The 23809-nt window shown below is 42.8% G+C and overlaps 1 protein-coding gene across 1 annotated transcript in view; it reads left to right on the top strand.

The window, feature by feature from the left end:
* Positions 1–9110, top strand: part of gfra4b (GDNF family receptor alpha 4b) — a gene marked incomplete at its 3' end in the record, with an annotated part of 32173 nt that extends 23063 nt beyond the window's left edge. Inside the window, exons 2-8 of the mRNA XM_084469494.1 lie at positions 870–1145; positions 1640–1720; positions 2971–3316; positions 4539–4648; positions 5992–6126; positions 8647–8816; positions 8940–9110. Coding sequence (XP_084325620.1) covers positions 870–1145; positions 1640–1720; positions 2971–3316; positions 4539–4648; positions 5992–6126; positions 8647–8816; positions 8940–9110 — 1289 coding nt within the window. The remainder of the gene's footprint in view (positions 1–869; positions 1146–1639; positions 1721–2970; positions 3317–4538; positions 4649–5991; positions 6127–8646; positions 8817–8939) is intronic.
* Positions 9111–23809: the final 14699 nt, after the last annotated feature.

The following is a 23809-nucleotide window of genomic DNA, read 5'->3' as shown; positions in this document are numbered from 1 at the left end:
ATCCACTCCAGTAGCTTACTGCAAACACATCTCCCGCACTAGTGCTCGGTATCTCCTGGGTATACTATGTGTACATTGTATATTCAACACATATCTCCCAGCCCAAGGACTCTGCCACTCTGCTATGTACAGCTAGTGCAGATCCCATCTTAACTGTGAACTAATGGAGCAGGCTACTGCTTGAATGGAATTACGATTCCCATCTCCAAGAGGTTTGGCCCACATGCCACCGTTGTCATTCCAGACACCTTTATGGTTTGTGCTTAGCGCTGAACACTGCAGACAGCACCACTTAAGGTCCTTTGAATATTCATGCTTTGCTGTACATTTCTATATATACAGGTTATAGATGCTCAGCAGTGAACAGCTATTTAGCCCTTTACAATTAATTCATAAGTATAGAGTATAAAAATGAAATCTCAGCGTACCATTGGGAAAACATGTCTATTCAAAATACAAAACAGATTGGGTAATTGAAAATACTTAGAAACACACATGAAAACACTTACACTTACAAAACTGAACACAAATCAGCCAGCTCCAAAAAGGCCTCAGTTAAGCCATTTTGAGAACTTTGCAAGCATGGATACAGGGGGAGCAAGGGGCAGAGGTAGAGGAGGAAGGAGGACAGAGACGCAGAGGAGGACGTGGTCCAAGAGGCCTTCCACGGACCATTATTTCCGATGACATAAGAGCAACTTTGGTGGACCATGTCATAAACCATGGCCTGACTATGAGGGAAGCTGGGCAGAGAGTCCACCCTAATCTTAGCTGTTTCACAGTTTCATCCGTAATAAGGACAATCCGACTGGAAAACAGGTATGTCTTCAACTCTCTGAAGTCTCCCATTTCCCCCCCCACCCCCACAGCTCTGATGGAGGTGGTGCTGGCCAGCCGGGACTGCCTGGTGGCGGGGGACACGTGCTCCAGCGACGAGACGTGCAGCCCCCGCCTGAGGACCCTGCGCCAGTGCGTGGCCGGCAACGGCAACATGAAGCTGGGCCCCGGCGCCCGGAGCCAGTGTGCCAACGCAGTGTCGGCCCTCCTGGCCAGCCCCCTGCACGGCTGCCAGTGCAAGAGGGGCATGAAGAAGGAGAAGAACTGCCTCAGCATCTACTGGAGCTTGCATCAGTCCTTCATCCACGGTCAGTGATGCGGCAGCAGCAGCAGCAGCAGATTTTCTCTGCTGCATCTAGAGCCACGTCATAATACCGTTGATATGGACGAAAAATACACGTACTCGCAGTAGAGTGTGAGGTGTTTTTGAGGGAAGCGTACTTGACTGTAACATGGGGAGGGTGTGGTGGGGGGGGGGTTGGTGTTGTAGCCTGTGGCTCGTCCGATTCCTACGTCAGGTTCCGTCCGCCGGGGGTAATAAACATTACAATAAACAAACAAACGAAAATGAAAAAAATTCAAACAAAGAAATACAGATGGATACATACAACGCTGTAAGGCTAAAAAAAATACTCAAATCGAAAAAGCCTCTCCCACACAACCTTAAGTAAGCACAAAAATAACATGAATGTGAAAGCAGCTTGGCTGATTGACTTCGATTGACTTAGAGGAATGGTTGCTTCAGATTCATTTTCAGTACTCATGGGGATCTGATTGCCTTTGTTTGATTGTGGTCCTTTAGGTCTGAACCTGGTGGAGAGCTACCCCTATGAGGCGGTGGAGCGGGACTACGACTACGTTCGCCTGGCCTCCATCACTGCAGGCAAGCCCATTGACTTTCATTCATATTCATTTCATTCAGACACGTTTTAGGAGACTTTAGGAGACCATATTCACCTTATTCTGCTCGTCAACAAGGGGGGCGCCATGTTGGTTCCATTATGTGTTCGAACTTCCGGTTGAGCGACTCTGTCCATTGCAGTACAGTGGCACATTAGCTATTTCAGTCAAGATGAGCAGCATTATTTGTTCTGTGCGGGGCTGTCATAACAATTGGAACAAAAGACGGGTGTCCTTGCACCTTGCACAACTTGTGTGTTGTACAATAAAAAAAAAAAATGTTCATGGCCGACCCATCGACGCCCACCAACAGCCCTAAATAATTAAAAATATCCCCATATGACACCAGAGGCCACTGCCGCATGTCATCCACCCACTCGGTGGAGTTCATTAACATCGGGTGGCGAAGTACAATCCCTCCATCCAAACTTTTAATATTGCTTTTTGTCTCTACCCACGTTAGCCTCTTCATCTTAATTCACCGGGTTTTTCCTAGCTAACTAGATATAGCTAGCCGACCGGAAGTTTCCACACAATGCGGAAGACAAGAAATTTAAAAAAAGGGCGTGGCCGAATAAGGTAGAACAGCAGCTTTCAGAGGCGGCGCGTTCACATGGACAGAAACAAAATCCTAACACAGTTAACAGTTAAATGGTTCCCACTAATCGCCAATTCTTCTGGTAATTTATTGCCGATAAAGTGGACAGGATTGCTTTAACCACACTGTGTCTGAGACTTGCAGCAGCAGCAGCCTTAAGAACGCTAACGATAAGAACCCTCGACATAGCCACTAAAATCTGTGCAGACGCAATGTGACTCCAGATCTTCACTTCTAATCAGGCCATGGATATGCCTGATGCTTATGCAAACACTTTTTTTTACTTACTTTTTTTTTTTTCTTTTTTTTATTACTGGGCAAATTGATACTTGGAACTTAATGTACAAGTTCTTACATCTCTCTCTCTCTTTCTATTGCCTATTTGAGAAAACATGTTAGCCACTCAGCGACAGAATGAAATAACATCATCGGTATAAAAATCTGCGACCTTGACGATGGAGCAATTATTCTTTCTTTCTACCCTTCATAATTACATCTTTTCACGCTCTCTCTCTCTCTCTCTTTCCATCTCTCTTTCTCTCCATATCTCTTTCCCTCCATCTCTCTCTCTCCATCTCTATCTCTCTCCGTCTCTCCTTTCCACCTTTCATCTCACCCCCTCGCGGTCGCAACAGACTCCGAAGTTGGCATGGCGACCGTGAACCGTTGCCTGGACGCGGCCAAGGCGTGCAACGTGGACGACCTGTGCCAGAAGCTGCGCACCGAGTACGTGTCGGCGTGCATCAAGCCCTCCGCCAAGTCGGGCCTGTGCAACCGCTCCAAGTGCAACAAGGCGCTGCGCCGCTTCTTCGACCGCGTGCCCGGCGACTACACCCACGAGCTGCTCTTCTGCCCGTGCACCGACACGGCGTGCGCAGAACGCCGGCGACAGACCATCGTGCCCGGGTGCTCCTACGAGGGCGGCGAGCGGCCCAGCTGCCTCACCCAGATGCGGATCTGCAAGGCGGACTATGTGTGCAGGTGAGGAGGGGGTGGGGTGGGGTGGGGTGGGGGGGGGGGGGAAGCGGGAAGAAGCCTGGGATCCCTGGTTCTCAATTTAAAGGTGACATATTATACCACCAGGTCTACGACATTGCATAAGCCCTTTAATCTGGACTTACTGAGGAACCACTATAATATCCCTTTGCTTAAATGTCCCATATTATACCACCAGGTGTGAGTGTGATTAGCTGTTACAAGCCGTTTTGAAAATCGGCCTCATCTGTCATCACAAGTGGGTATGTCCACATAGATGTATGACGGATAGATGAGCAACATTTGCTACAGTCCACTGGGTAGGCTGGTAGACTGATCTATCCAGCACACATCTAGGTGGACACGCCAACTTGGGATGTCAGAAGAGGCCGATTTTCAAAACGGCTTGTAATGGCTAATCACACTCACACCTGGTTTTATAATATGGGACATTTAAGCAAATGGATATTATAGTGATTCCTCAGTAAGCCCAGATTAAAGGGGCTTATGCAATGTCGCAGACCGGTGTAGGTTGGGCGGGAGAGTAACGGATTGTTCTAATATAATTGTAATTCTTAATGTCCTTTTAGCTTTAAGGGGCCTGCTTGATTAATTTCCCTTGACAGGTCAAATCAGCCGCGAATAAAACTGTGTTCAAGTTCTTCCTGGGCGTTCATCCTGACTATTCCTCGCATGGTGAATTTACATGGAATTACATATTGAGTTATAGTCGGTCTGGTATTATGGCCTTTTGAAACCAAGCAAACATCCACTCAATCAATGGAATGGCCCTTTGTTTTAGCCTGCAGCTTCCTCCCGCCATTGGTTAGAAGGCCCTGGAGAGCCTCTTGGAATAACACATTAAATATTTAGCGCGGATAAGGGGGCCAGATGGATTAGAGTTATCGCTCTCTGCTATCTCTGGTCACGACTATTATTTTTCACGGGCCCATTACACTTGGAGGCCTTCGCTAATGATCCAGCACCTGGGGAAGGGGGCGGGGGGGGGGGGTTGAATTACAATACTCTCTTTCTATCACTATCGCATTAGAGTCTTCACTCCCGCCAACATCGCCCACCCTGCCCCAGCTCTCAATCTTGACCAATAGGAACAGGCGATAGGAATACAAGTAAAACCCTTGAATAGCGACCTTCCGTTGGCTGACCCGACTAACCCGATATGTGGATGCGTTGCCTTTTTTTTTTTCCCCCTCTCTTCTTTTTCTAGATCTCGTCTGGCGCAGTTCCAGTACGACTGCCAACCCTCCCAGTCTTCTGCGAATGGCTGCAAGCAAGGCAACTACGGCGCCTGTCTCCTCGCCTACACAGGGCTTATAGGTAGGTACTACTGCGAGCCAGAGAGAGTTGAAGGTGCGTTGTGCGTGAGCCAAGGAAGGGGTGTGAGCGTGTGTGTGTGTGTGTGTGTGTGTGTGTGTGTGTGTGTGTGTGTGTGTGTGTGTGTGTGTGTGTGTGTGTGTGTGTGTGTGTGTGTGTGTGTGTGTGTGTGTGTGTGTGTGTGTAAGTCTCGGGGGGGGAAATTGTAGCTCGGCAGCCTGTGTGTGTGTGTGTGTGTGTGTGTGTGTGTGTGTGTGTGTGTGTGTGTGTGTGTGTGTGTGTGTGTGTGTGTGTGTGTGTGTGTGTGTGTGTGTGTGTGTGTAAGTCTCGGGGGGGGAAATTGTAGCTCGGCAGCCTGTGTGTGTGTGTGTGTGTGTGTGTGTGTGTGTGTGTGTGTGTGTGTGTGAGTGTGAGTGTGTGTGTGTGTGTGTGTGTGTGTGTGTGTGTGTGTGTGTGTCCGCGGGGCATCGGAGAGGGAGAGAGGATTGTGAGAGGATTGAAGGGTGAAACAGGAGTCAGGAATAAATGAAGGAATACGTGGAGTGTAAACCCATACGGGCACGGGCATCTGAGGAGCGTGAGTGAACTGCACACTGGCTCTCCGCCGCTCCAGCTAAAAACAGAACAGGTAGAGATGTTCACAGAGAGCATCACTGAAGCCAAAAGACCCAGTTTGGGATTGTCTGAAAACAAAACACCCCAAGGGCCCGTCCGTATAGCGAGCCTTCAGTCGAGTCCTAGAAAGAAGTAGTCTGTGAGTGTGTGTGTGTGTGTGTGTGTGTGTGTGCGCGCGGGGAGAAGTCGTGACCGAGTGTCGAGTGTCCTTACCAAACGCCGCCGTTTTGTTGAGTTCCAAAACAAAACAAGCGGCTATTTATTTGACCCACCCGTGAGGGGAAAAGAAATGAGAAAGCCCTCCTGAACCTCTTAATGCAGCTGAGACTCCTCAAACCGCTGCCTGCCGGCACAAACAACAGCTTGGCATTTCCATTCCTGTCTTGTATTTATTAAAGCACCTAAAGACCCCACCTCCACTCCGTCAGATAGAGGGGAAAGGCCGGCAGAAAGCAAACCAAACGGCCCACGTGACCCCAAAAAAACACACTGAAGTGAAGACGTCTTATTTGCGGCTAAAGGGCGTCGAAAGTTATGACATATTTCACCGCAACTCTCCGACGCATCCCAAATCAAGGTTTTATTCAACATTAGGTCATGCATACACAAATTACAATAACCATACATATTTAATAACTGCAATCACCACACGACAGGCCTGTACTACCTATAAAGGGGGATGCATTAAATATTTATCAGGGACTGAGATCCGATTGCTTCCCCCCGGGCAGGAAGTTCAGTGACCCCCAACTACTTGGACAACTCGACGTCCAGCGTGGCCCCGTGGTGCGCCTGCCCTGCGCCGGGGAGCCAGGGAGATGAATGCAGCGAGTTCCTGGGCTACTTCACCCACAACGACTGTCTCCGTGAGTCTCGCCCCCGCATGTCTGTGTACCCTCTTTGAAGGAATCCACCAACAGTTCTCTTTTGTTTAAATGCACGAGGGGGGTTGAGTGGAGAGAGTCGACAGGTAAAGGTAGGTTGTTCTGGGTTATTTGAGCGCTGTTGTATCTTGTTTTGAGCGTGTTGCTTCTATTTTTGAGTCATAACTAGAGGCGAGAAGGTTGTGTTGTGGTAAGGATGTACAGCTCCCAGCTGAAATGGTCCTGGGTTTTGATCCCGCATGTCTGAAGTCTGCTTAAAGTTAGTTTATTTGGCCCGCCTTGTTATTTTACTGTTAAAATGCCACATTTTTGCAAATATTTTTCTTCCTTCCCTTGCAGATGCGCTTCAAACTGAAACGCATCTGTATGAGAACTGAAACTAATACTGCTGCCGCCCACATTGTTGCCCAACAGAAGAGGGAACCGGGGATCAGGCTGTGCAGGAAACATGCATATTTGGAAGCAAGAACAATGCGATTTTATTCATCGAGCTCCTTCTCTGTTTTTTCTGTTTTCTCCAAAAATAATATCTTATTGTCATCACTCCATCCTGAGCACTAATTTAGATCCATGCAACTGTTAATACATTAAATCAACCAATATATGTCATTTCCACATCATCATAATGTTTGAACGTTTGTATTAAAATCTGACTTACGTCATTAAATTAATCGTCATAAATCTCATTCTCTCTCAAGATTAAACAGACAACAAACAACAAACAACATTAGAAAAGTGTGTAAACATGGTCTGTAAAGGGTTCAGATAATCATAGTGCAAACTAGCTACTGTAGTAAACACTTTTTTATAATCCCTTTCTGAAAGCTTTGTCTACTTGAGCAAATACTTTTGCTCCTTGCTAGAACAAAATATTTAAAATATTTTGAGCCCAGCATTGGGTTTGCCAAAAATATTTTTTCCTTTAAGATCGTCAAACTTGATCCAATTTTTTTCTTGTAAGCTCAACAAATGAGGTAGGGTAAGGAAAGGAGTAAATTGCGTATTTTGTGATAAAACACAGAGATGATAAAAGAGAAAACGAAGAAGAAGAAAATTCAGTTTTCTTAAAACATTTCTGAACCACTATTTGTGAGCCATGTAGAAACCCTCATAGGTATTTTATGCTTGTTTTGTCATCAAAGACTAGATTACGTTACTCATGTCGTGGAGTTGGGAAATGTATTATTGATTGACCATGATAACATTGGCTGGCAGGGGCAAAGGCTCAGTACAGATGATTCACCTCATCAACTGTGACCCAACCCCTGCAATTGCTTTCCAATTTTATTTTAGTTTATATTTCTTTACCCTATAAATACCCCATGATTTGAGTGATCTGACTTGTGTTCGGTTCCATAAATTAAATTGTTTTCAAGCTTGTTATTTGCGTCCCTCATTAGTCTACACTGCTGTCATGGCAACAATTTCACTTGTTGAGTAGTTGTGACCTATTTATTTTGGTTCAGGGACTCATCAGTGAGTTTGTGTGTGTATGTGTGTCTTCAGTTTCTTTGGTAAACGAAATGTTTGGTCTCAATGCCCCGCCTGCATTTTGGCATTTCCCTGTCATAGAGCTAAGCTGACTGGTTGTGACCCATTTTCCAGGGAATATACTTTTTTTTGGAGTCTGTGGAACTGTATGTGTGTGGCCATGCATGTGTGTGTGTGTGTGTGTGTGTCTGTCTGTGTGTGTGTGTGTGTGTGTGTCTGTCTGTGTGTGTGTGTGTGTGTGTCTGTCTGTGTGTGTGTGGTGGACTAAATCCTTGGTGCGGACTCTCCTTGGGGCCCCTGTTTAAAAACACAAAGAGAGGTCACATAGTTGTTGGGCGACTGCCGCTGCTCTGTCAGAGAGCTAGTGAGCGCGCTGCCAGGGAGCAGGTGCAGAGTTAGAGGCCTGAAGGGAATGCTTAGTAATCCATTTCTCCATCCCCGCCAACGCCAGGGAAAACACGTCTATTTGGCTGGAGTCGAAGCACTACTATCTTGTTTCACTTCGACGGATGGAGGAGGGGGACGAGGCAGTGTCAGATGTTTTAGGGAACATCGTGCAAACGTTAACGTTTACGAAAATAAGATGTGGATAGCTTGGTTGAACGAGAACCGTCATACAGGATTTTATTGAATTAAATGTGTTGAATTGGTAAAACTTTACCAACAGAGTACATTAACGAACCATTAATGAACCTTAATGCAGTAAACAGCATTTACTAACAATCAACTCATTTATTAACAGTTAGCTAATGGTCTACTAGTCATTTTCCATTGGTGTTCATGTTTGGTGCTTAAGGTGCCCTTTCCCTAACCCCAACCCCTATGTAAACACTATATCAATTCATAAACAAAAGTTAATTAATGAACCCTTATAGTATATATCTACCAATCCAATTGTCCATTGAATTTTAGATGAATTCCAAATTTCTGGGCCTTTAACCAACTTAAAATGTGATCCCATTGCAACATATATAAAATATATACATGATTTAACTTTGTCTCGGTACACAGGAAATGCCCTCCTAGCTTTTGGAAGCGAATCAGACCTGAATCAGCCAACTCTCAACCAATCGAGTGCGTCCATTCCTGGCCAGCGGAGCAGAGAGAGACAGAGCACAACTTACCCTCCCGAAACCATGGAAACCATGCTGAACATTCTGGACACAATCATGCCCACACAGGTATTGTGTTTCTTATACATACATAAATCCTGATTTTTCGCTCCTCCAAGGTTGCAATTCTATAGCAGCACGGAGCCCTCATCTGTGTAACTACCATCGTTTCTGTTTGTGCTTTTTCTTCAGGCCGTCAACAATGAACAGATGCAAGGTCATTCCATCTTACCCCCTGACAGCCTTCCAAACTTGTATTCTTCTTCTTCTTCTTCTTCTTCTTCTTCGTCTTCAAGCCCAAGGCCTTGGGCTACCTCCAGTATTCTTCTATTGTTTGCTCATCTGGTTAGTTACGGACACTGAAACCGTCTGAGTTTCTAAAGAACCTTGCCAGTGATAGATATAGGGAGAAGATACAGATGGGAGAGCGAGGGGAGGACCCTCTCTCTCTCTTTTTATCTCTCTCTCTCTCTCTCTCTAATACATGTACAGCCTATATATATATATATATATATACACACGTGTTTGTTTTTTTTGTTTCTGTTCCACCTGTCAACATCAGCGATTTCAAGACACTACAGCGTGCGAGAGAGAGAGAGAGAGAGAGAGAGAGAGAGAGAGAGAGAGAGAGAGAGAGAGAGAGAGAGAGAGAGAGAGAGAGAGAGAGAGAGAGAGAGAGAGAGAGAGAGAGAGAGAGAGAGAGAGAGAGAGAGAGAGAGAGAGAGAGAGAGAGAGAGGCGTGAGGTCGGTCTGTACATGTGTACATTGCTACTACATTCAAGTAAAACCAAATGAGGTAAAGGACTGCACCACCACTAACTCCGTGCCAAGCTTCTCAGCCAACATACCATTTCATTTTTTATTCCAATAAGTTCTTATAAAACGTCGGACTCGTCTGACCCGAGTCGGAGCGAGTGCGTGCGTATGTGTGTGTGTTTATCGCTTGAATTTGAACAATTGTGATGTTGCCTTTGTGGAGATCTGTATTATCAAAACAAAGCTCCTAGCGGGAGATAGTGTATAAGACGGAGAAAAACCTAGAAAAAAAAGGAAAAAGACCTGTTTGGAAAATAACGTTTGCCCGCAACAACAACTGATCCAGGTTCAATACTGAAACAGTGGCTGGGATCTCAGAGACAATTGAGTAGAACAACAAGCGCGCGCACACACACTGGGTGTGACGCTCCACAAGACACTACAGATGTTCCAGAACACCTCTCCGCTGCAGCGGAGATGTGGCGGACCCTAGCAGAAGGACCCGACCATTATCTTGGACCTCTGTCCTCAAAAGCTCACACACCCTTCAAGCTGAGGCTCCGGCGTTCAGAGCAGACTCAGACCCTCGGGTTGAATCGTTTGGGATGGGTGCAGAAACAACACCCCGCCAGCTGCGTTATCGGAGTTTCTCTTGTGTTTATTCCAGAAAGGAGGAGAAGATTACCGGTTCCTTTTTTTTGTATATCATTGTGTACGTGGACGTGACGTTGGAAGCACCTGCGATTGATGTGCCATATATGACGAGCTTCACTTGACTTGCCGAGCGAGGGGAGAACGGCATGCAGCTGGTTGGGGATCACAGTGCTGAAGGAAGCACCATTATCTGTTGGCTGTGGTTGTAAATTACAAACTGCAAAAAAAATAATTGGTTCAAGTACCGCGAATAAAGGTTTTAAGATCAAGATGGCTTTACATTAACTTCTTTTGACCTCGGCAGCAATCATGTTGGTCCCCCTCTTCTGGGTTTTTAATTGCCACTTTTTGAGTGTTGAACACCCACTCCCTGGTCTAGTTGAAGGAGTTGGACTGTGACGCTTAAAAGTGTGTTTTCCCAAAGTTTATTTATTATGAAAATACATCTGGATTGATGCGACAATACAGCCAGCTGAGGTAAAAGTGCACACCAACTGCTGTTTGTTGGCTTTTCTACAAAATTGACTTAAATATTTAAATAATAAACTCATGGTCGACATTTGGTTTTGAATGATCAATGAATAAAGATCCAGTTATCCAAATACATTATGTATCTCATCATTAAAACAATGGAAGTAAAAAAGGCCAAAATCTTTTCACTGTGGGCCCTTACAAAAATGGTAAAAAAAATACATATAAATAATATATATCTGTCAATCCACTTTGCCATTGCTTTCCTTAACCTAACCTCGAACCCAATTCAATCATGCACATCTGGATGCAATTAACTCCCAAAATAAGCAGAGGAAAAGAAAAAAAATGAACTCGCACACATAAAAAAAATAAGCATAATGCATATAAATGCTCTTGTCTGTGTTCAATGTGTGCTGTGCTGCATTTTAAATCACTGAACAGAACGTTGCCTTGGAATGAGGTGCTACAATGAGAAAATAAACAAGGTGTCTACACCCAAGGGGGAAGGTGATGGTGTGTATGTGGGAAGGGGGGTGGTGCTGGTGTGTGGGGGGTTGGTGTGTGTGTGTGTGTGTGTGTGGGGGGGGGGGGGGGGGGGGGGGGGGTTTGCATCATTCCATTTCTGAACATGGAAGACAAGGAGCTTTGAAACCATAGGCTACCTTGATATTGGTCATGGACATGTTGTTTCCATCGACTGGGTTCAACCATTGTTGCTGCTCTTGAAATCTCTTTGGAGGGTTGGATTTTCAAAGTAAAAGACTACTGGGAGAAGCAGTGCTTCCTACACTTTTGAAATAATGATAATAGAAAAAACAAGTGGTGGTGAATGTTAATGGTTTGCATATTGTCTGTACCTGTGTATAGGTTTAACCCAATAGAGCGCCATGTCCTAAATTAAAAAAACAACAAAATGGAGGAAAATTGTACATCCAATCCAATGTCATAGTTATCGTTCTAAACTATTTTAAATGGCAAAATACTTAAGACATTCATTGCAATGTGGTATACTTTGAATACATTCTGTTTGCAGCCAAATTATGATGGCCAAAACGTTTGGGTGTAATGTTCTTAAAATAGGGAGTATGCATGCAGTGCTAACGGATAGTTAGGACAGTCTGTATTATTGTAGCACAACACAATGGCAAAATGGAGTTAGCAAATACATCGCTGTGACTTCTACCCACTTTGACTGGGCTTTTTAATTAGCTTCAGATGAGCTCCAGTGCTGAGCAAGAAAAGGCCTTTAGCGTCTGAAATTCTTCAGAGTAATTGTTGGTGTTTTTGATCCACAAAATAAAATGTGAACGCTGAGGAGAACATTTCCTTTGAAATTGAAGCCCTGAGAAAACAACAGCATGTCTCAGAGAAATGCCTCATCATTACTTTCATTGTCCTCTTATTTCCTATTAACAGGTGAATGTGCGAGCGTAGAAAGGCACATCCACCGTTGAAGAGAGACAACGCTGGGATTTCTTCACACACTGAATGAGAGCTAATACACACCACTACCACGCTTTGAATCTGTGCTATTCGATATTTGCCTGTGATAAAAAGCTAAAAAGAAGTTGCCTTGCACAATCAGAGTGGATTGGACAGACAACTACACCGTTGTTACCACATCTACCTTGTATTCCAGCGTTGAATATATGCATTTTTCATGGTGCGGGGGAATCTATGCAGCAGAAGGTGCTTAAATATTTACCACAGGATAACAGCAGGGAACGAATTCCTCAGTGTGTTACGTGATTGAGATAGAGATAAAACCAACGTGGGAACAACTGTTGCGGAATGAAGTCAAGCCGCCGCGAAATATAGTTTGGTAGAATGATATATGAGCATTGTATGCCATTCAAAGTGAATCTCGTACATTAGAGAGTGGAGTCATGCGAGGTTGGCTTCTGTGTTAGTCTGGCTTTCTATCTTTGCCTCAAGGTCTTGGTTTTATTTCACTCTGACCCAGTACACCTCTCTCCTCTCCTTCAATCCTTGCCGACGGTGACGTTCTCTGAATAGACGAGGTGATTGACACACAACAATTGAGCTTTCTACACAATTTAAAGTTTATACTCATCTAACTCTGGCTTTGCTAGGCAATGCCTTTATGTTTCTTCAATTACTCCAATTGTAAATTCTGAAAGGTCAATTAAAATTGATTAATTATTCCCTGCAGTAATCTCGGGTATAGAGAAAAACATTTTGACACGAGTCAACTCGATGTTCTTGTTCCTTTCCTTTTTTGTCTTTATAAAACACTAAGAAAGTATGACTCATTTACACAGATTTCTTCAGACCAGTCACTATACAATTATATATTAATAATGCATATAATTTTTAATAATAATGTATTTTTTCTATGATGAAGCACTTGAAGCAGTTTGCTAATTTGATCAACGTTATGAAACGTTATAAACGTTATAAACGTTAAACGTCATTCCTGCAATTTCTGGGATGCATCTTCACGGTTCAATGCACTTGTATTGTATGTTGCTTTGGATAACAACATCCGCTAAATAAATGTTATGTAATGTCATGTAGTGCAATGTGTTGGTTTGTGATGCATGGGAGCAGATGCTTTATTGTTTTGGTGGGCGGAGAGGATATACATCATGGCTTCCTGGTAAAGTTCTAATAGACAAGCGTGAATGTAATCAATCATGCCAATGATAACTTCTGTTGGAGAATGTTCCAATGAAGACACCCCTCTATTTTTACAAGCTGCACCATTTACACAAGCCTGTGCTTCTGTCTGGGAGGCTTGTTTAATCCCCAGAATGGGACTTGTTTATCCTACAGGGTGTTTAATTAGTTCAACTCTCTGGTGGTAATCTTTCTGAAGGGCAGATTTGTTTTTATCACTCCTGACACTTGTTGTCTCGCTCATGTCCAGTGTTTGTGCCAAGATGCAATTAAAATGTATGTCTATGATTGCACTAATGTTGTATGTATGTACTGTTGACTTAGTAACAGGTAAATACCAGCTCATGTCCTCATATCAGGTCTTATTTCATAATTAAAGATTTATGAGATAAAAATGTATTTAATATTTGTTATAGATACAATGGCCACTAGCCATTAGCTATGAGTGAGTGAAATGTGCTGTGAGAATTTTTCTTCTTGCTGCCTAAGCACATCTCTATATAACCAATATACCAATATAGAAAATATGTTTGCTTTGTTTGTTGCTCTGTTCTGCTCTCTACAACCCTCCAATATGACCTAAAGACACTTAAACACTTAAACCATGGCCATCTTCTCTCTCAATGGGTGTGTTCCTCCATCCTATTGCTTGTTTACTTTACCCTGGAGATGACGAAAAGTTTCAACTAGTGGTCGAGAAGGAAGAAACGAGCAAGGGCAATTAGACAGATGAGGTACTTCAGTGCCATTAAAGGTGTCTATTGATTATGTGGCCCAATCATATCCCTCAGACTTACTATTGGAAAATATTATACAACAGGGGGATGACGCAGCCCAGGCCAAGTCGAGGTACATTATGTTCATTTACATTATATAGTTGTTTATTTAACAATTATTAGATATTAGTTACTTTCATGTGTTGGACTATCATTTTTGTATTCACTAAATCAGCTAAAATCTAAATTTTCCTTTGATCTTTGATCATATTGTCATTGTGTTAACAAGGAGGCATCTGATTGATAGTTGTATTTGACTCTAATTTGTACTGCAGATTTGGTTGATTTGATATATAGGTTCTATTCTATATATAGATATATGAAACATACCCCCCTAGGTTCCATATATCTATATATAGAAACATAGAAAACATATAGAAACATATAGAACATATAGAAACATATATATATATATATATATATATATATATATATATATATATATATATATATAAAACATATATACATCGCTGGAAAAACAATTGTATAGTAAATCCATCCTTATGAATACTTGGTGTCCATTTATGGTCTCTGAAATATTTTCACAAACGGCAAGACACTGAAATGATTGCATTGAAATATAACTCTCTTAGTGGCTAGCAATTTTCAAGTCCCACAAAATGTTTTTCGATAGGTATCCAAAAGGAATTGCACTGACTGCACTCAAGAAAGGTAAGATGATGGTTATTAAAGCACACACTGTCCAAACCATGCCGAGTAGACTTTGTTCGTGGCAGGGGAAATGTCTAGCAAATGGCCTTTAGTCGAAATTCACACTGGTATTTTAAACACACACAAATGGGTTTGAGTGATAATGTATTTCGAGTGTGTGTCTACGTTTGTTCACGTGTGCGTGGAGTGTTTATGAATGACCACCCAGATTGCAGCGATTAATCTTAAAGTGAACCCAAGAAAAGAGAATGTACCGTTGGTATTTCCATCCATCACGACACAATGTTTAGCTATAATATAATAATTATACCAGCCTTACTATTACACTACTACATTACACTACTACTACAACTATTACATATTTATTCTTTATTCTTCCTATTTTTAATCCACTAATATTTTCGTTGTAACCATATAGGGCTGCAGTCCAATGGAAGTTTGCGCATAATAACTGTCAGTGGAAAAGTAAAAATAACTGGCGGTCAGTTCCTCACAGCTGCTCTGGGCTAGCCTCCATCCCGTGTCCCCAGAGCAGGAGGGGCTCGCTGTGGGCCATCAGCTGTATGCTTCCCCGAGCTGGCCCACCTATCGCAGTGTCTCTCTGGCTCCCGACTAAATGCTAACCTCGGAGGCCCAACATCTGAGACCGTGGGTCCCTCGAGGGGGAGGGAGCTGACGGAGCTGCCCGGCCCCTCAACTCAAGGCCTTCTTTTGTTTTTTTTTTGTGTTAAAGCAACCGTACAAGCAACTACTCTACAATAACTACTACATTTTCCTGGAATGTTATTTCACGGTGTGTTGGTTGACATTTTGAAACTCTGGGCATAGAAACTCTGACGGCTAGCTCTAATTCATGGCTCAAACGTTTTTTTATTATGATGCTGATATGATACAGCAGGGCCTACTGCTCAATTCAATGTAATGCATAAAGGGGAGATTATCGCCCTTCTAACAAACACAATTACATTGACCCTCTATGTATGTGTATTTATTCACTCTTTAAAATATCTTTGTTTTGCTTTCTATTCTTTATTGTAAAGCTGAACACTGCTTAAAAAAGAAACCCAACAATGAAACGATGACGTCAATGCACTGAACTGGAGAGGCATCGGGACGTCACCTGGCTAATTCAGAATGGGTGATGCGTGACCTTCGTTTTAGGCCACACCAGTACAAGGTGACGGTCACCAGCAAGGGGAGAAATCAATACGAGGCTCAAACAGGCGCATCGTACCCTTATTGGATCATAAAACCTTGCAGTATTCCTTTAACCTCTCGTTGGAGCCTTTCCATCACGGTTATGCCTGAAGGCCGCACAGCCAAAACACTGCTAATCATATCTGGTTGGCACTGTAACAGGGGTGACCTGGGTCCAAAGGAATGGTTAAATTATAATCCCCTGAAGCTAGGACTATACAAAGGTTAAATATGCTGTGCCAATTGCCTTCGCATCAAAGCTGAGCTAAGGTGGAGGATGTTGAACTATTTAACTATTAAAAATTTTCCCTAGGGCAAAGCATTGATGAAACCTACATTGAAAAACTGACCACTGAACATATAAAGTTTAAAATCGTCCATTGAAAGGAACTGAATGTGTCCTTTTCTCGGTTCATTTCCATGACCCTGAACCTATTACAACATAGACCGGCAGTACAGCAGGACCCCCTTGAATCCACAACCCACAATTGCCCACCAATTGGAAAACAGCATGCACAATAAGGCACCACACATAAACACGAATGGGCAGTCCATTTGATTCAATGCGCTGATGTCAAAAAGGTTTCACTGACGGTAATCTCTTGCGTGTGTTCATGGTCTATTGAAAAACAGGGCATTCTGGAGGCAACAAACTGTTGTGCCGAGGGTTCCTGGAAATGTCAGCACTCATCTGATATCAGCCATGCCCTGACTCGGTGCAGCCGTAGGAGAAATGCTAAAAAAATTCTGCAGATTGGCACGAGCAGCAGTTTGCCCTGGAGCTAAGTCTCTGGTTGAGTAAAGATATGGATACATGGTTGGCATGTTTGCTTCCTGTCTCTGTCCTTCTCACAGACATCTACCAATGGCTGGCAAGCGTTTCCACTGGTTGGGTTCCAAACGTAAACAAACTAGGCACCTGCTCAGAAGCAAAATATCACCCCATCCCTCCCGACCCGCCAGAGGCAGAACGGTAAGACAGATGTGCCGTTGTAATTCACCTTAATTTTGGGTCAAAGTGGTCAACATATCACCAGTTAAACTTTTTTAATTTTGCGTGTGTTCGCTCCATTTTTAATTCTGAAATCACCACCTCCATTGTGGAAGCATAGGAGTAATTCGGAATAATCGTTATTGCGTCGGTACTAATGATTTTTTGGTGAAGGTTTAGTAATTATTCACAAAATAATTTTCTCATTTCTCATTATTGGAAGACATTACTGTTTTTGAAACCACCACAGCATTTCTAATGCGAGATTTAGCGAAACTAAACTTTCATTAGCCTAGGTTACTGTACATTCACGTTGATTTAGGATATTACAGACCGCCCCCCCCCCCCCCCCCCGTCAACAATCCCGCCCCCCCAGTGGCGATTCTAGACCGGTTTTAATGGGGGGATTTTAATGGAGATGGGGCCGGCTTTTCTGTTAGAGGGGCACAAACCAAATTGTTGCGCGGACGAGCGCTATTGCGGGCGAGATTGTTGGGGGGTGGATCGCGGACGAGCGCTGTTGCGGACGCGATTTTTGACGGGGGGTGGGGTTCGCTCGTTCGGGGGGGCCACAGGGGGGGCCGGACTCAGAGTTACGGGGGCACTGGCCCCCCCTGGCACCCCCCTAGAACCGCCACTGCGCCCCCCAAAGTCAACATTTACACCCGCGGACCCTGCTATAAGGTATGCATTACAAGATTATACAGAATCTCACTCCAGCAAAAAGCCAAAATTTGGCAGCCCTGATAATGACCGCAGCAATGGTGCTTTCAGGGAAGTGGAGGTAGCCTATGTATGAGTGGAAACTGGTGTGACGATGGCAATTAGCAATCAAAATACAGAGGACTGCAATCAGTAAAGGACCTCAGACAATCAGTGGTGGTTATTAGTCATTATGTGCTTAGTGAAAAAAACCTTGGTTTCACTTAGAGCTATGGCTAATCTGTCAGCATGCTAGTCACACACTCATTTGCATACCTTCTTGTTTAACATTAGATCACCTATCAGTATAAGGCAAGGGAAATTAGGGGGGAAAACTGTTTGAGTATGTGGGTGACTTGTTCAAATAACATGCCACATCGACTGAACCTTTGAACAAGACTTGACTGCCCCCTATTGCTTTTAGAAAATAGTGCAGGCCTTCAAAATCTTGAAAACTGACCAAATACGGTATTTTTTAAATTTGATCAAAAATGACATGACCTGCACATATAATGACTAATGAATAATAAGATATGTAATGACATATAATTGCCTCCAAAAGCCACCTATTACTTACTATTTAAATTTTCCTATAGTGCTTTGAAACCTACCCCACAAGTGCTTTGTGTCTTTGTCCTGATATATCTTCAACACACACACACACACACACACGCACGTACGCATGCACGCGCGTGCACATGCACGCACACGCACACACACACACACACACACACACACACACACACACACACACACACACACACACACACACACACACACACTTAGAGCCCTACACGTGAAGTGTGTTCTATAGAAGTCGGTTACAGAACAGCAGCAAAGACAGTACAGATTATGATCCTTTGTTACTGTTATGTCAGTCTCTTGCTAATGGGCACTTAGCAGAGGCAGTATAGGAGAGGGTATAGGCCTACGGTAGATGTAACCAGAGCTGGCCCTGGAAAAGGACTTGACACTTAGCAATGTTGGAGAAATCAAGAAATGTCAAGCTCTATGCAAACAAAGGAGAGATGTCAAGAGCAAATGGCAAATGGAAAGGTCGCCTATATGAGGAGATATGAAGGTAGATTAACATAAGACCATGTATTTGTTGGATCAGAGCCTAAGAACAGTGGTTAGGGAACACCAAAATGAAATGATAATATTTTAGATGATAATATCACCCCTTTGGTTGGATATGTTTCTATGTTTTCTATAACTTTTACAAAAGGGCTCAATGGAAAGAAGTTGAATACAGAAAGATAATTTAATGTTTTCTCGGTTTATAGGTGATATATGGAAAAGAAGATGCCACTGAATCTGATACTCCCTTTTATCCTCCCCCCTCCCCCATCAGTCTTATTAGTGCTGCCTCACTGCCCCAAGGCCGCTTGGCCAGAAAATATGTCACCTATCCCTGTCATTATGTCCCCATTGCTCTGGAGCTGTGGGACAATGTGGCAGAGCCACACACGTTGTCCATTGCCCCGGTTCACACTCAGCCTGCAGGAGGCAGAGAGTTTGCATCACTGGGTAAGACACCATAGGCTCACTGATTACCTAATTGTAGCTCATTAACCCCAGAGCAACCCAGGTCCTCTGTTGCAACAGCCAACCTTATCACAGAATGCATTGACTTCAATGCGGGCCATATTGTATCGTTTACTTACGTGGCATTACATCACTAAGGCCATGCATGGGATATAGCATTATGAAAAGGGTGTGACAAGAGAAAGGATGTACATCACACAAGATAAACAAGGCCATCCCAAAAGGCAAAAATAATGGACACACAAAAAATTTAAAATCTGTCTACTACTTAGAGTCAATAAGTGTCACGGTCAATAGCTCCATCACTTGATGAATACTCTTGTGAAAAATGGCTATGTTTTCCAAAAAGATCATCCATCCTGTCGAAGCACCAGAGTCACTGTGGGATGGAGCAAAGCCCACCCAGAGGCAGACTGCCGCAACTTGGAGTTTCGAAAACCACCTCAGGAGGACCCCTCTTTTCCAGAAATTAAACAACGTGTTCTATTCCAAATATAATCATTCATCTCATGTAAGTTTGGTTTTAGGGTTGGATTTTGGTTTTAGCGTTTTGATTTGGTTTACCTGGACGGACCCTTGTGGCCCACAGCCTTAGCATGGGTTGTGGAGGTCCCCAGGCTGAGCTTCCTGCCTACAGGTGATACAGGTGAAGTAGATGATCCCTGGGTATATACTGGACTTTCAGGTCTCCTGGTTGTTGTTCTTCCTCTTAGTGTTTTTTCCCAAACTGTTAATGGACCTCATCTATCATATATGCATGTCCCCTGCCTCAATCTGAGAGAACCCTATCTTCATCAGATATTACTGTAAGGATTATATGGAAATACATAGGAAATATATATCTTCCCCTCATGTCACTCCTCCTCCACGTTTTGATGGATTTCCCTTCAAAGCAACACAACATTTCCATTATAACGAGATGCCCATTCAGGTAAAAAGTGGTCTTCAACACATTCATGCAGGGAAGAAAAACTGTATTTGAATGCCTATTCCAGAATCGACCAAAGCACAATATTGCTCATTACCATACCAGCTGCGGTACTTCTGTAGGTAATTGCTCTTGCCACCGTATATCATTAGAATCACCATTTTGTTTGTGTCATACAGCTGCTGTGGACAACGGTAAGTGCCGCACCACCTTCCTTTGTATAACTAAGTGTGCACTCAATGGGCAGACATCCAGCAGAGGACATTGTGCAACGTACTGTGGTGAGATTCTCAGGTGATAAAGAACTACCAAAACTAGCCATTTAATTTATTTCACAAACCTCTTCCTCTCAGTAGCATTGGACTGGACTTATTGATCATCTGAAGCTGGGATTGTGAAAGAAGAGATCTGTGTGTGTGTGTGTGTGTGAGTGTGTGCGTGGGGGGGATTACTATCACATAATGCTACGAATACTTAAAAAAGACATAAGATAAACCAATTTAGACAAAACGATGCTGTTGACAGAGTTCCACTTGTCTGTGTGAAAGGGTATGTCACAGAATGAGTCTTTTAATGAGTAGCCTAACATTCATTACTAGTGAACTGTGGTTTAAAATATGGGAGCAATCAGTTCATGAATAAGTCACTGCTTGATATTGAGTCAATCATAAGATGGGGAGTGTGTTTGGATGATGGCTGGTTTTAAGCAGACAACTTCCACACGCACGTGGGTCTTTTTTTAGCTAGCATTTCTTTTTATAGCCGGCAGTAAAGAACATTGACATCCACTGTCGGATCCACTGTCGGATCCACTGGGAGACGAGTGATATTGGATATGGGCTAAATGGATCTTATATTGATACCCAAGTATATTTATCGTGAGTCGTTCAAGTCATTTACAATTCAATGGTCCTGGTCCAACCACAAAATTCGAAATGGAGTCACCAGATATGGTGAATTAAGTGGAAACAACTGAAATCATGAGGATGGGAACCACAAGGGGAAATATGTTATGCTACCCCTGGGTGGCACTATCCATTCATTTAGATTCTACTTTAATATTTATAAAAAATACAAAAAGAAAATGAAAACGGGTAAAAAAAAAAAAGTGGAAATGGGGCATTTGAGTATATTGGCACCAATTTATTTTGAGTTGTGTCAGCCAAAACTATTGGCTTATCGTAAAATTTCGGGCCTCACATTACTGTTAGCAAAAGTAATATGGCAGAATGTAGATGTTTGGATTGCTAACTTGAGCTTCTGTGTAGTTTTATGAATGAGTTTTGATGTGTTCATAATGTCAACCAAAATACCAAATTGTCCATGACCACCTAACTAGCTGATGCAAGATTAAACATTCATGAGTGTATCATTACAAAATGACCCCACATAAAATGTATTAACCAACAGATATAAAATAACAAGAACATTATGATTGTGCATTTGCTATTCAAATGATTGATTCAGAATATTTTCTAAAAGTGTAGCAATAGAAAGGCCTATATAACAAGTAGTAACATATGCATGGTAACACAAAGACAAAAGCCACTTCCAGACAGTAATTGCCTCGTTCAACCCACCAAGGTTCAACTCCTGAAAACAGCACCTTTGGACTCATTATGAAGGACATTGTGATCTATTCACAGTGCGGCTTCAGTTGCGGGGGTTCAGTTTTGTTGAGGGGAGGTCTAACCTGAATTAAGCATGCACTCATCTCTGAGAAGTTTTGACTCAATGTTTTTTTTATGCAGTTGAATTAAGGTTTAAATTGTATTTTTAGCCCTGAATAAATCACAGAGATTACCTACGGGCATGGCCAGTATAGCTAATGTTTGGCTGAGAAAGGCAGACACAATAAGTTACAGATTGCGCCTGAGGGTAGAGAGAGGTACGTTTAAATGCCATTTACAAATGCATTCCTCCAATATACTTTGTTTAATGAGTCAAAATAAGAGCATCAAATATACATTTTCTTATACTACATTATACATATATACCCTGAAGTATTTATCACAACAAGATATTGACAGACCTAAAATGGATTTTTTTTAACTTTGCCTTTCTAAAATGTTTTTTAAACTTTGCCTTTATTTTCTATCTATTTTACTTTTTACTTATCTATTATTTTCTTTTATTGTATGACAATGTTTATATGTGAAGCACTTTGAGTCTGCCTTGTGTATGAAAAGTGCTATATAAATAAAGTTGCCTTGCCTTGCCTTGCCTAAAATATTACAAAACAGCTTATTGTATTTATTGTATGAAGGTAAATATTTATACTATTAGTTATGAGTGTACATATGTGTGTATGTGTATGTGTGTGTATATATGTACGCAGTGATTTATTCAATGCTCAAAAGTAATTCAACAAAAAAAAAATTTTTTGACCCTGTTCGTTGTATATTTCAAAAGCAGTTACGCCTCACGGTTCATCGAGATGTATTCTCAGTGAACATTCAGTTTAGGTTCTGGGTCCCCATCTGCTCCCCATGGAGTCTTGGAAAAGAGAACGCTTTGACCATTGAACAGCCGTTACCTTAGATTAGATTCAAGATTAGATTCAACTTTATTGTCATTGCACAAGTAAGGACAATCAGTACGAAACGAAATTCAGTTTAACATCTAGCCAGTAGTGCATCATTAAAATTTGCTTTTTCTTATAGCAGTGCTTAAATAAAAAATACATAAGACACAGAATGCAGATGATCATCATATAAGTCCATTAAAAAAAATAAAGTGCTGGAAAAAAAAGTTCTGAGGAATCAGACAGTCCATAAGAATGCAGTATGATCATATAAAGTGCATTGTTGAAGTGCTTTAAAAAAGGGCATAGTGGTCAGAGGTAGTCAGACGGTCCATAGTCCATGTTCAAAAGGAGAAGGGGGGTGGGGCGGGGCAGGGGCGGTGGCGGGGGCAGGGGCTAGTGTTTTGTATTGATGTTGAGCAGTGTTACGATATAAAAAAAAAAGCTATTTCCGGGCCTGCTGGTGCTACCTGGTACGTGTCATAGACATCAAAGAGACATAATAAAGAGCTTTAGCTTAGGCTACGCCACTGCGCTTAAAGGGTACAAACCTTTACATTACTTTAAAGCGGAAACAGCGGGTGTGCAACGATACAAATTTAAATATCGAAAGTGCACGCCTTCCTCCTCAGGTCTTCTCTTTCCCATCTCTCTTGCCCGACCCCTCTTCTTTTATAGTGCAGGGCACAAGGTCGGGTCCCTCTGATTGGCAGAGAGGACGTTATGGGTTATTGATTTCTAGTGTTGCTGTTCCCTCGGCTTGAAGGCGGGCCTGCGAGAGCTGGCACATGCCTTTCCCCCCCCTCAACACAAAACCCTTTTTTTGTTGTATTGCTCTTTGGGTTCCTGGCTCCTTTGCCAAAGACAAGCAACCGACTAGCCACCTGAAAGATGGCGACGGAGAAGTCTGGAGTGATTCTGACACATTTTAATGAAGGTAACCTTCAATGAACCCACATCGAACAATGCAACAGGTTGTACTAATTCAATCAAGTCAGCGCTTATTTTTCTGTTGCTGTTACTGGAATGCTAGCATTTACCGCTTTGGAACAACTGTAAGAGTGCACGGTATTAAGGTGCACAGAAAGGTTAGCACGATATGCTAATGCTAAAGCGGTTATAAATGTGTCAATAATGTGTTTGAGGTCAACTTAAATTATGCTGAAAATGTTGAGTTTAAAGACATCCTTTCGGCCCAAT

This window comes from Micromesistius poutassou (assembly GCF_964030765.1).
Source record: "Micromesistius poutassou genome assembly, chromosome: 6".
Taxonomy (NCBI): domain Eukaryota; kingdom Metazoa; phylum Chordata; class Actinopteri; order Gadiformes; family Gadidae; genus Micromesistius; species Micromesistius poutassou.
This window is presented reverse-complemented; position numbering and strand designations above follow the sequence as displayed.